The 14,133-nt window shown below is 36.0% G+C and overlaps 1 protein-coding gene across 2 annotated transcripts; it reads left to right on the top strand.

Moving 5' to 3' along the window:
* The first annotated feature begins 307 nt into the window (after nt 1–307).
* On the top strand, nt 308–12,099 carry LOC103724029 (histone-lysine N-methyltransferase EZ1). 2 transcript variants are annotated; one of them, XM_008815153.4, is made up of 17 exons: nt 308–504; nt 612–713; nt 793–1,130; nt 1,694–1,855; nt 3,272–3,356; nt 3,574–3,726; nt 3,801–3,848; nt 3,935–4,006; nt 5,408–6,123; nt 6,902–7,052; nt 8,570–8,787; nt 9,821–9,952; nt 10,916–11,006; nt 11,095–11,142; nt 11,224–11,352; nt 11,547–11,624; nt 11,728–12,099. In XM_008815153.4, exons 1-17 carry the CDS (start codon nt 457–459, stop codon nt 11,911–11,913), a joined length of 2,757 nt encoding a protein of 918 aa, XP_008813375.1. In that variant the 5' UTR covers nt 308–456; the 3' UTR covers nt 11,914–12,099. The 2 variants fall into 2 exon arrangements, with proteins under 2 accessions (XP_008813375.1, XP_026656133.1); XM_026800332.2 differs by lacking the exon at nt 308–504 and having other exon boundaries at nt 641–717.
* Nucleotides 12,100–14,133: the final 2,034 nt, after the last annotated feature.

The raw sequence follows: 14,133 nt of genomic DNA, 5'->3' as shown, positions 1-14,133 counted from the left end.
TTTTTAAAGAATTTGAACAGCACAAAATAGACTAGAAGTTACACTACATCGTTGGGAGTTCCTATATCAAAATATAGGAACCTTCCGTATTAACTTGGAGAGGGGGAGAGAGGGAGTTTGGATCACTCTTTTTGCCTTGCTGCACCATGCGACAAAGCAGTCTCAAGCGGAGGAGGTAAGGTTAGCGTAAACACACCGCGGAAACTCAAAAATTGCAAAAAAAAAAAAAAAAAAGAGGAATAAAACGCTAGAGATATTCAGAGAGAGACCAAGTAAAACAACAAGAAAGACCCTCGACGCTAATCACGCCACGTTGACGAGTTCTTTTAGGAGCATCTCTTTTGGGTTGATCTAAATTTCGCAAAACCCAAAGGGATCGCCTTCGAAGTCTTCCAAAGCTCTGAAGAAGGGACTCCGAAATCGCTCGCTCTCAACGGCGGCTTCCTTCCCGCTGCCATGGTTTCTTCCTCGAGAGCCGCCGATTCCTCTTCCGGCCGATCGAAGGTGCGTTGTTTACACGTTTTCTCAATTCCCAGTCGCAAGAATTATCTATGTTCGAAAAAAAAATATGATCAAACTTCGTCTTTTTATCCTCTTTTTCTTGATCGCAGAGGTCGGATGGAGAGCAGGGGAGGCAGGGGATTTCAAGCCTTTCATCGAAGCTGTCTCAGCTCAAGAAGCAAATCCAGGAGGCCAGATTGGTCTCCATCGGAGTAAGTCTCTCCAATCCCTTATGTTTTCCGCAAATTCCGAAAACTAATCGAACTGGGGTGCCGAATTTGGTTCCAATAGGCGAAGCTCCGGGAGAATATGGAGAATCTAAAGGGCCACACTTTGCGTCTCTTTGATTTGGCCGCAGCGGCGGAAGCGGCAACGAGGAGCTCATCAGCACCGCCTGTGCCGGAGGACAAGCTGTCGGCGAGAATGGGAAACCCTCTTTGTAGGTTGACTGGATCGGACGTGTCGAATGGGGTGGTGGAGAAGGAGTATCTCCACATCCAGGAAGAGAATTTGTCATCGGGGACAGTGTTGTTCGGAAGCAACGGCAGCAGTAAGGCCGCGGTTCGCCTTGTCAAGCTTCCCTTCGTCAACAAGATTCCGCCATACACTGCGTGGATATTCTTGGACAAGTAATAGCTAAACTTTAGATTTGCCTTTCTTTTTCCAGAAAGTGTTAGTGTATTAATTAAATTCCAATGGCATGAAATTTTATATTTTCATAATTTTTAGACTTTACTGATCAAATTGCGGTGCTTTAAGTTTCTTGTTATTGAAAGTTTTAATAATTTTGCATGCTAGCGTATGAACTCAAACAATGAGATGCGTGACTGAAGGGACGTTTCTTGATGTGTTTGTAGTGATTGCTTACTGTACCTTTGAAGGTTTGTTGTGTGATATCAACTTTCTCACGGTATCTGGATAACAATTGCTGCTGAATGTTTTGATGTCATGGAGTTGAGTAGGGTTATGGATCATGTTTTTGTCTGTGTGATGTTTCTTTTCTGTTCTAGACCTATGCAATGTTTAGCTTTCTACTGTATATAGTTGCTATTATCCACCATTCTATTATTTAGTAGAATGCAATCTTCACTATTTCTAAGAACAGCATTCACATTAAAAGTACTGGAGCATCATAGCTTGTAAATTACAATTTCCTGTTTTTCTTTACTAAAATTCACTTTACACATCGCAGAAACCAGAGAATGGCTGAGGATCAATCAGTTGTTGGGAGGAGAAGGATTTACTATGATCCATATGGCAATGAAGCATTAATATGTAGTGACAGTGATGAAGAGATTGCAGATTTAGAGGAGGAGAAGCATGAATTCTCCGAAGGGGAAGATCAGATCTTGTGGTAAGTAATGTTAGGTCACATGCATATGCCATTCCATTCTCTTGGTAATTAATCCGTAAAATGTGGCATGTAATTGTGACTATGTAAGGGATGAGAAAGATTAGGTCAGACTGGCTCACCTCTTTTGGGAAAAAAGGGGAACTCATGCTTTGCCAGTTACATCTCTCATTTTGCTACATTTCCAGCATGGTCTTTGTATGATACTTAACCATGTAAGTGCAACTTGTTGTTTTGCATGAAAAATTATGTAAGATATCATCCAATTTTTATCAATGCTTTGCAATAACGGTGATATTTTTTATGTGATTTCTTTTACCCGAAATACTAGAGCTTAGATTCCTGTCTTTACCATGAATGAATGTTTTACAGTGCATATAACTCTTGCTAGTCACTGCACTAACTGATTTATAAGAAAAGCTTTCTGTAAAAAAAAGGGGCAATCCAGTAAGTCAATGCAGTCAAGCCAGTGAGTAGGGAGGTCCAGCTCCATTTAGGTTGAAAGCCATAGTACTAAAACCTAAAGCAGTGAACCAGATACCTACTACAGGCCAAGCAGCCAAGAAGAAATGTAAAAGGTACTAAAATATTAGAATTTGCAAAATATAATTGTATGGATTGATGTTATACTTATATAACAATGAGTTTAACCATATGAATTCTAGATACACAGGGTTGGCTTTGTAAAGAATAGTTTGCCATTTGTTCATGTCAGCTGCAAGTTAGTTGATTCTGGCCTTGGTCTTTAGCTTCCTAATATGGAAGATGCAGTTCAGGCTTATAAATAGTTCTTGATAATTATGAAACCATAGCAATCACCATAGTAGTTGAGTTCATATTTTTTTCACTCTTGGCCATTCTCAAATCTTTGATCAGCCTAAGCCTGTTCAGGCTTCCAGCTATTTATAATTCAGTATCCTCCTTTTCTCAACTCATCCACATAAATTTGAGCCCCTCGCTTTTTTTTCTAGTCATTGTTATAAATTTGTGGCAAATTCAAATGATGGAGCACCCACCCTTATTCCTCAGAGCACCAGTTCGAGTATCAAAAGTTGAGGGAGCATCATAATCTATTTCAGTCATTGTGATATCCAATACGTGTTGGATACAATCTACAAAAATATGGAGTTTCACCATGTTGGATAGATTCTAGTACCACCTGGAATTCTGAAGTTTTGATTTTCTCATTCATTGGTTAAGATTTCTTTTTTTCAAGTTCTCACTACTCAAGGTCTGCAGGCAAAAACTCTGTCCATCCTCAAGAAATTGTTAGATTGTTGGTTTTCTTCTCATTATTGTGGACATTCAGTGTCAGTTGCCTAAAACTAGTATTCATGTAAACATGAATAGGGATTTCATGCTTTTTTTGTTATCTTTCTCATTAAAACAATAAAAATTTACATTTTACTTTTATGGCAGGAAGGCCATTCAAGAGCATGGGCTCCATCAGGATGTTCTGAATATTCTTGTTCTGTTCATTGATGCAACCCATTCTGAAATTGAGGTATTCTTTCAGCAGACATAATATGAAAATTATGATTATACACTTAAATACAAGCTCAGCAATGTTGAATATACATCTTATGGAAAATTAAGATTGTTCTATTAGTTTATTTGAAATGTATAGAAACATGGTCATGTTATTCTGACAATGCTCAACTATTATATTTTAAGATGTTTCCATAATCCATTTTATATATAAGTTTATTTCATGTTCGCAGGAAAGATATGAAACACTCGTGGAGAAACATGAAAAGCATGAAAAAAATTCTGAAGTTTCTGACAAAACAGAGCCTGAGGAGAGGCTGTTCCTCAATAAGACTCTTAATGCTGCTTTAGATTCTTTTGATAATTTGTTCTGCCGCCGTTGTTTGGTAGTTTCCACTCCACCACTTTTCTGCTTATTTTACACATGTGAGGCTCTGTAATTAGTGAATGTTGTTTGCAGATTTTTGATTGCCGCCTTCATGGCTGTTCTCAGAATTTAATCATCCCCGTGAGTCATAATGCTCTTGTAGAGTGTTAATTCACAAGGTATTGCAGGAATGTTTGCTAGTTTAATAGGACTTTTTTCCTTGACAGAGTGAAAAGCTTTCCAATGGGTTCGAACTTGAAGAAAATAGAAAACCATGTGGTGATCAGTGCTACCTTAAGGTATGACCCATACTTATGCTAACTACAATAAAAAATATGTATGTATGCAATAGATCTCCACATGCTACATACACTACATTGTTTTGAATTTTGTTGGTTAGGTTGGAAATTTTCCTTCAAAAATATTCTTGGAAATACTTGAGGATTAAGGCATTTAATGGTAGTAATGAAGTATTTTACTGAAGGCAATTTTTCTTATTTTAAGAAGAAAAAATGGTGTTCATATCAACAATAATGCATAGCTATAGAGAATGCTATGGTGTGCCTGCATCTATTGAACTGACTATGACCATCTCAGGATAGATTTTTGATGTCTACATACTGCTATTGTTCTTCTTCATTGAGTAGTGCCTCCATCTTCTAATGTTTAGCTTTTTTTCTGCATCTCTTTTATCCCCAAGGAGGCATGCTGAGCAACAAAGAGGTTGCAGATGTGCCAAAAATGCTTGGGTCTGTCTAGTAAAACTAGGAGGGATAAAGCTAGATACAAGAATTTTGAGTAAGATGATTTGTCTCATTACTAAATGAATAAAGTAAATAACCGACTCAGATAATAGAACAGCAACAAAGGCTTTAGAACAGACAATCTTATAAGTTGTAAGCATCGTGAAAGAGTTTTGATGAAACTGATGTCGTGTACCTCCCGGATCAAATTGCATTTAACGTTTCTTAAATCCATAGCAGTATTAGATGCAATATGTCTTATTAGTTTGAAAACCAAGTCTTCATTTTTGCTAAATCCTGTGTCATCTCTGTAATCACGGCCTTCTTATTTACAATTTATGTTCTTCAATAATTATTGTCAGAAAAGATATCATTGGTGGTTTGTTTTGACAAGTATCAAAAAAGATACTGTTGTCACAAAATATCTGTATTGGGGAGCAAGCGTATTTTTTATTAAGGGCTTTTGGAGAAAGAAAATGCCTTGGTATTTATGGTCTTGTTTAATTTCAGTTACATTCATATTATGAAGTTATCTTGTACTTACATTCAGAGTTGATGCTGGTGGTAATACAAGGCTGAATCACATGATATGAAATTGCAACGCCATATTTGGTCCATCAAAGTTGAATCGGTCTTTTCCTGCCAGCTAATTTGCCTTTTGCTTGCTTCTTAGCTTACATTTAACCTTTTTCACGTGATTTTACTTGTTATATATATATGTATGGTTGATCCTTTATTCCATGATGACCTAATCACCTAGTTAGTGTGGTGGAGCTGGAACGTCCTATTTTGATTTCCCTTCAAAGGAGAAATTATTACATAATACAAACTGTAGTCAAGTGATTTCGACCTGCCAAAAGTATTGTTTCATTTGATGATATTACTTGTAACACGGGCTTATAGCTATGCTTTTGAAACAATCAGTCATATCTAACTTGCTTTTCAATGTTTTCTCAGAGAAGAGATGTTCGAGATCCTTGTAACGAAGACTCTAATATGAGTGCTGTTCATGAAATGGAATCTAAAGCTTTGACAGAGAAAGTTGGTGCTTCACTGCCTTCGGAATCTGAAGATTCAAATCCTGATGATGACAATACAAACACAACTGTTGTTGAGCAAGTGTGCAATGATGTAGATAGGCCTGTCATTGTTTCTTCAGAAACTGCTTGGACAAGTAGAATGCTGAATCCTGGAGCCACTTATGACTTAGATGTAGCCACTTCAGAAGTCTCCATGAAAAACCTAGGCAAGCGCAAGGTCTTGAAGCATGATAACATGTCACAGGAAGAAACTGAGAGTGCTGCTGAAAAATGTCTGGCTTCTGCTGATAAAAAACAGAAAAAACTAACTACTTCGGATGTTTCTCAGGCTAATGACAATCCACTGGATTCACATCCCATTTCCGTAGAGGATACTAAATGTCCAGATTCTGAAGCATCCGCTGCAGATCAACTTCAGAAGAAAGCTATAGATGAATCCACTGAAAATTCTTCGAGAACAGATACTTGTGTCGGTAATGGCAGCAATACTTTGGAAGATGTAACAAACAATACTAATAAAGTTTCTTTATTGAAGAACTCATTCAGTTCTAGCCAAGAACTGACTGCCCATGGTTGGAATACCATAGAGAAGGATCTTTACTTAAAAGGAATAGAGATATTTGGGAAAAACAGGTATAATGTTGTTGAATTCCTTATTGCTATTCCTTTTTACTGGACAAAAGATTATGTTAAAAGAATAATAATAGGTCTCCTTTATGAGGAATTCCTGTTAAGGTGAATTAGATACCAAAACATACCCTTCCATTATAGCATTGTGAATTATTGAAGCTTTCTATCCATCATGTATGCATAATTACTTTTTTTTTTTTTTGGTACAGTGCTGCATAATTTCTTGAAAGAACCTCTTTTTCACAATATTGTATAAGACATATTTCTTCTCTGCAAAGGGTATCAACTGTCATTAGTAGTTTATGGGCTGGTATATTGACAAGTGTTGCTGATATTTTAATACTCATACTGGCAACACTTTTCCCAGATAGATGGTGAATGCATTGAAGTAATTATATGATTGCAGTTGTAGCTCATGTGGAAACATTGCAGTCCAGCTGAAGCTAAATGTAACATACTTGATGCTGGCCTTTTAATTTGAGGGTTCTGAGGTTGCAAAAATATGTTACTCCTTGTGGCATCTAGTATATGTTTAAAACCAAACTTTTATGCAACATGCTTTTTGCATATAGTTGATATAACTTCGGGCACAAATTGTTTCAGTGTTTTGTTGTGGATTATCACTGATCCAATGCCCTATGTTTGTGATATGAGAACCTCTCGTTTATTTTTTTTAACGCAAGACTTAAATTGAAGCTATTTTGGCTGTTACAGTCAGACTTCTTCAACAACATAATTCATGTTTCTTACATGTACCAACTTCCTTGCTCAATCTCTGCAGTTGTCTCATAGCAAGAAACCTACTTTGTGGCATGAAAACATGCTTGGAGGTATCAAATTATATGTTCAATGATGGAGCTGCAATACCAAGCCGGCCTGTGTTGACAGATTCATGTTTGGAAGAGAGTGGAAAGGCTGATCAGGATTATATGGTGTGTCCAGAATAAGCTTTTTTTTCCTTCTGGGTAGTTGCAGGATTACAATTATCAAGTGCCTTTTTTTTCTGGTGAAAATAGAAAATAATTTACTTAATCTATTATTTCAAACCAAGATTTGAAAACCCTATTGCACCGTGATAGATAGTCGGTGTCCCATACCACACTGTACCATGACAGATACTGTCTCATACCACCGATTGGTACTGTACCATGACTGATACCATCTCGTACTATGGTATTCACCAGTATATACTATATATTGTTCTGTTCAGTAGTGACAAACCATGAATAAATATGGCGATGTACCATTGTACGTACCATAAAGGTATCTGATTGGTATGTTTCCATACCACGGTACTTCAAACCTTGTTTCAGAGTATAGACTTCTTGAGAGTTCCTTGATTTATAGTTAATGAAATTTTACATAGTAGTGGTGATTTATTTTTCCTTTTCACTCAAGAAACAGAATCATGTAACTGTGTGCAACTCTGTCAAGTTAGAAGGTTAGAAATCCCCCACTAGAAAACTTCTTTGATATCATCGAAGTTCATTGTACTTTAAAATGATACACTGCATGATAAACAAAAAGGATACATCAACAGAACAGAAATAAGAGTAAGAAAACTACGCTGCAAACTGGGGTTGAGTCAATATATTTTCTTATATTCATTTCTATGTAAAAGAGAGCACAATATGATGGTTCTTTACATGCATCAGCTTATAAGAAAAATAGAATCTTCAAAAATACTGCCATATCCTCATTCAATTTGTCTCATTATCTCTCTTATGATGCCACTGCTGTAAGAAGGATGGACTAAATATCTGGTTTGTTTTTCTTTTGTTTGATCATTGCCATGCGAAGTAAGCCAGGAAAGGTTTCAAAATTCATATAATAGCTGTCCAGAAACATGAGAATATGATGTCAGGAAGTGATTGTATCAGTTCTTGAATCTTCCTCTAAGATGCATTGACTAAATACGAACCAATGTGTTAGGGAAAGTCCAGCCAGCCATCACAGTATTTTGTGATGGCTTATTTTGTTTCTTCTCATTGGATCAAAGTTCAAGTTTTGGCTTTTTAAGAACTATTGCAACGATAGTCTGCATATGGAGTTGTCTTGGTCTTCGAGATCTATGAATCAACTTTACAATAAAAATTTATTTGTGATAATATTTCCTAGTTGTATGAAAGATCTTCTTGCTCTTTTGGTCTTGAACTACCTTATGTTTAATACACTTTTTTTTCTCAAGATTTACTATATCTACCAACCAACAATGAATCACCTAATTTTCCACTGTCCTACAATCTGCCCTTCATCCTATTAATGGTTTTGGGAATTATTTCTTGTATCTCTCGTTTCTACTAGGCATTTGATGATATTTTATGATACAAATTGTTAAATGTTTTTTAGTTTATATACATTGAAGCTTTGATATATGGATACATTTTTACAATTCACATCTCTCAGCTGGAAAGGAATTTCTGAAACATTACTTGATTTTACATTGTAGGAGCAAGATGTGCCCACAAGAACACGAATATGGCGTAAAAGGGGCAGAGCAAGAAAGTTAAAATATACCTGGAAAAGTGCTGGCCATCCATCCATTCGCAAAAGAATAGGAGATGGGCAACTGGCTTGTAAGCAATATACACCCTGCAGTTGCCAGCAGATGTGTGGAAAACAGTGCCCTTGTATGGATAATGGAACTTGCTGTGAAAAGTATTGTGGGTACGCAGTGCACCTATTCATGATAAGTTTTATGACAGTGATTTTGTGTGCTCAAACTATATCTCCTTTCAACCATTGCGAGTTACTTTCTTAGACTAGTTTGGAAACCAGGGATGAAGTCCTTTTATCTGTGGTAAAACCAAGGATTAGTGGCAAACAGCCACTTAGACCTCGTGGGATTCTATCCTCTATAATCTAGTCAAGCCAAGGGTTATGGCTATAATCTCTATTACTAAGTGGAGGCAGGTTTTTTTATACTAGATTTAGAACCCCTTCGAGTTTTTGTTAAAATATTCCTTACTCATAATTTTAGATATATACTATATTCAACAATACTATTGTTGTTTAATATACTTGATAATAGTATTATTTATACTATTATAGTATAATAGTATAAATAACATTATATTATATTATATTGTATCACTATAATATATAATATATTGTATGCTATAACATGTTATATTGTTCATTATATTGATAATATGATATACAATTTTATAGTAATACAAAAACATAATATATATATATATAGCATTCAAATAACTTAAAATTATTATTTATTATCAAAGATCCAATTAAAAAAATAGAAGAGCAATTTTTTCACTTTATCGTAGAATTTTTGTTCTCTTTGTTATCCTTGGATAGCATTTAAACAGCACATCAAAGCTGCAAGTATTACTTGGAATAATAGCATTTATCCAAAACAAAGATTAGCTAATATCCAATTAAACCTGGTATCAGCTGTACATCCCTGGAATAACCGTTGCTTTTATGCAAGGAAACCATGCCCTTTTCAAAACAAGGCTTGTTATCTTTATTCTTCAACAATGATAGGGTGTGATCTTTCTGGACAAAGAAATTACTTGAAAAAAGGTGTTTATTTCTATATTTTTGACAATGTCAAGAATGACAAACAGGCCAGTGATGCAAGAGCATATCCTGTTGTCTTCACATGAAAATTTTATGGAGCATTAAAAAAGTTTACTTTTACCTTCCAATTTATTCAGGGTTTCATTTTATAATTTTCTAGGTGTTCTAAGAGCTGCAAGAACCGCTTTAGAGGATGCCACTGTGCCAAGAGTCAGTGCAGAAGTCGGCAGTGTCCATGCTTTGCGGCAGGGCGTGAATGTGATCCAGATGTATGCAGGAATTGTTGGGTTAGGTATTTGATCATGATTATCTAGAATTATTATATTAAATGCTTCTATATTCATTATGTATACAAAATAACTAAGCAATTTCTTATACCTTAAACCTGTCTCATTTTATTCTGAAACATCTTATGTGCACTGATGAGGCTCAAATTTCTGAGTATGATGTCAGACGTTGACCACAAAAGAAAAGTGTGATGTCAGATGAACTAACTGTGTGAATTAATTCACTGACATGATGTTTAATTTGTTGTTGGTTTTAGAAGATACGGAAAAATAACTCGAGTCATTGTCCATTAGGGCTGTCAAATGAGCACCCACTTTCTGAGACACCTTGTGTCCGGTTCAAGGTCGGTTCCCACAATTAGCAATGGCTGAACTGCAGACAAGGTTAACTAATGTAATTAGGCTCCAAATATAAATATATAAGTAGTTTAATATTCATTATTTTAATTATTAATTTTAATAAAGTTCTATATTTATCTATTATAATTAACATAATTTATATAAAATATATTTGAACATATAATCAGAATAATGAACTCAAAGTATATAAAAGAAAGCTTTGAAAAGCCTAAATCTTTCACTGAATTCCTTAAACGAGTTTTTTGATGATTAGGTAAAGTTTGGCTGAAAATCAAATAAGCTAGCTTGAGCCTGACTCATAATACAAGCCAAGCTTGAACTAGGCCTGGCTCACTTGACCTCGGCTTTTTTACACCTTTGTTGGTCAAATGTTTGTTTCATGCTGAAGGCTGCAGAGTTATTTCTTATGTATGGTTTATGGAATTCTATCAACAATATATGGATTGAAAGTTTGTTTAAGCTGGTGGTCACCCCACTCCTGGGAAGACCAAAGTGTTGGCTGAAAGATTACATGTGAAAATTTTCCCTAAAACCTAGATAACTCCATATTAGATGTAAAATCTATGACATATTTGATGAAGCTTGAAAAGAAATTTTCCTCTATGAAGTTGCGGAGATGGCTCTCTTGGTGAACCAGCAACCCGGGGCGATGGATATCAGTGTGGCAACATGAAACTCCTCCTAAAGCAACAGCAGAGAGTGAGTGCACTAGTTAAAATGTTAACATGTCTCTTAGTAATTATTAGTGATATGATGTACTCTTATCACTCTTCTTTCATCTATCCAGATACTGTTGGGAAGGTCTGATGTTGCTGGATGGGGAGCCTTTATAAAGGTAAGCAAGCTAAAATATTCTATTTGCTCCATGCAGTGTATCTGACATCATATTTAATACTTCTTCTTGACATGAGATTAGAACCCCGTGAATAAAAATGATTATCTTGGAGAATATACTGGCGAATTGATATCCCATAAAGAGGCAGATAAGCGTGGAAAGATCTATGATCGTGCCAACTCATCCTTCCTTTTTGACTTGAATGATCAGGTAATAGCTTAGTGTTTTTGTTTCCACCAGCCTGCCCATCTACCTTCTGCTACCTTACTAATTGTTTTCTCAAACCTTTCTCAAAGACATGACTTCGCGAGAAGCATGTCTGATTTCTGGCTCTGGTCCATTGGGAGATTGCCATACTTCTGGTATATTAACACATGTTGCCTCAATGCCTTGGTTGTATGCAGTATGTACTGGATGCATATCGCAAGGGCGACAAGTTGAAATTTGCAAATCATTCGTCGAACCCGAACTGTTATGCTAAGGTATGTTTGCTTCAATGATATCTATATATATATACATATATATATATTGAAAAGAAGAATCTGCTTCATCGTGGTAACATGGCAACAATAACCTCTATTTCAGATAATGCTGGTAGCTGGTGATCATCGTGTTGGAATTTTTGCGAAAGAACACATTGAAGCCGGTGAAGAGCTCTTTTATGACTATCGTTATGGACCTGATCAAGCACCAGCATGGGCACGGAAACTGGACGGATCAAAAAGAGATGATTCATTGGTTTCTCATAGTCGGGCACATAAAGTTGCTTGATAGTTCTGGGTTGAGAATATCTAAAATATTGTAAGTAATAGATGATATTCGTTGTAAAGAGCATCATTTTCCAGCACAATAAAGTCATAAAATATGTTTGTTTCTGCCAACAGAAATTACTGTGTATTAAAACTTCTTTAAAGCATTCTTAAGATTATAATTGATTTCGAGTATGCATTGCTGAAAGCTTTGGGTGGTTTACTTCCCTGGAAACTGTTGTGGTTATGACAGTTATTTCAACACCAAATAAAAGACCTTTCAAAACAATGCATCCATTATTAGAAGATCACAATTGTTTTTTTGGTAATATCAGAAGGCCGCTATTCGGTGGTGTCTTGTGGCCATACATAAAGAGTAAATGCATCTGCCGTTAGATGTAACCGACCGGGCAAATTGCTAATATTTTTTATTCATCCCCTCTCATTTGTAATTAATTAGTTATGAAGAGGAATTCTAGAGTATTGCTTCACTATCATGTTAGGTTATTGGACCAATTAATATGAGGAATGAACTTTTCAGTGGACAAAAGCTCCTTACTTGCGTAGGGGTTGGCCAGGCCAAACAGTGTGGAAAGTGTTTGCTATCAAGCTGATGGCTAAACAACTTTCGAAAGCTGGAGTGAGAAAATTATTGTTAGAATTAGGGTGTGGAATCTCTTACAAATAACCCTGCTGGTTTGAATTTTAGTCTTTTCAAGGGCAGAATAGTCTAGCTTTAGAATTGACTATTGGTAAATCATGTCCAAGAACCAGGAGTTCTAAAGAAGAAATATTCAACATGACCTCAAGAGCCAATCTTGTGGAAGTCAGCAATATTTGTATCTAATAGCAATGAATTTTCCGAGTCACTGTGAACCTCATATCACACAGCCATGAACACCAACCAGCAACTAGGTTAGATGCTGCTTACTATTTTTTCTGGCACATTGTCTTGGAGATATATAATGGAACCCAAGCTAATCAGTAAAAGCAAAGTTAAGCATGCTACATTAGCAATTACAGATAAGTGGGTCAATGTCAATCATTAAACAAACAACATTGGTATTACAACTATCATAGGCAAGAAAAACAGATTTTTTGGCGAAGTTGTACATGAAATACAGCCAACAGCTGCAGGATATACAAAACAAGTGGGTCTCGACTCCAAAAATTGTTGCTCCTCATTTCTTACTTAAGTTTCACCATCACATGCCGGCTATTCCAATCAATACATAAGGAAGTAATACAAGCAATTGTTGTATAAATAAGGAAGAACGATTCAAGACATAGTAGGAATTGAAGAAAACAAGACCGCCATTACTAACTTCTACAACCGGGTTTTTGTTGAGATAGTAGATAGAAATATAGCTGCAGTTCTGAATGCCTGTTGGGGGTCCTCTCCCAGGTATTCTGCCATATATAGATGGATGACCATCTATTGGAAGTCCAGATAAGTTAGTTTGTGTTCAGAATAGTTACTGGGGTTTTCATTTGCTTTACAACTTGATCCAAGAACATGTTTCTTTTCAAAAATTTGCCTACCTGAAAGTGTTGTTTAGGTGCCGGGAGTTCTCTTTACAGTGCCCTCCAGAATTCCATTCACCACTGCTGTCGAACAAACAAGTGTTGCAAATGCATCATGAGCAAAAGACCCTAGATTTCCTTCTGGATTGAGTGTTATGAGTCTTGAGAATTGGAAACAGCTAACATTATGTGTTTGGAAACGGAATAAGAAAATCTGGAGTTGTTGGGTTAAACGGAATAAGAAAATCTGCCTGTCAGGCATTCTTCTTTGTGATTCATCTCGGTGCCGTCCTATCAACATCATGTACTTTTCTCGTTTCGAGTGCTAGGACTCCCAAAATTCGAAGAATTCTACCAAACCAACCAACGAGAAATAATGTTCGGCAAACGAAACTCGAACAAGAAATGAAAGACTTTTCTTAAGAGGCTTTTGAGGGAAAAAGAGTGTATTAAATTATTCTACTATTTCATAATAGTAAAGTTATTCTGAGTTAACTAGGGTATATAAATTAGGAGAAGAAAAGGTCGTGTATTCATGATGTCCATTTTTTCTGAACTTCCAATTCTGCCATTCTGAAAAAGTGATTTATTCTATATGCTCAAATGACTTTTTGATTGCAAAAGATGAAATGAGTGGGTTAAATAAATTTTATTCCTCCTTATTGTTCTTGCAAACACAATCTCAGTCACTAGACTATAGGAGGATTGAATTAATGCC

The sequence above is a fragment of the Phoenix dactylifera genome, chromosome 13 (assembly GCF_009389715.1).
Source record: "Phoenix dactylifera cultivar Barhee BC4 chromosome 13, palm_55x_up_171113_PBpolish2nd_filt_p, whole genome shotgun sequence".
Lineage (NCBI taxonomy): Eukaryota > Viridiplantae > Streptophyta > Magnoliopsida > Arecales > Arecaceae > Phoenix > Phoenix dactylifera.
Note: the sequence above shows the minus strand (reverse complement) of the source record. Positions and strands in the feature narration are given on the sequence as shown.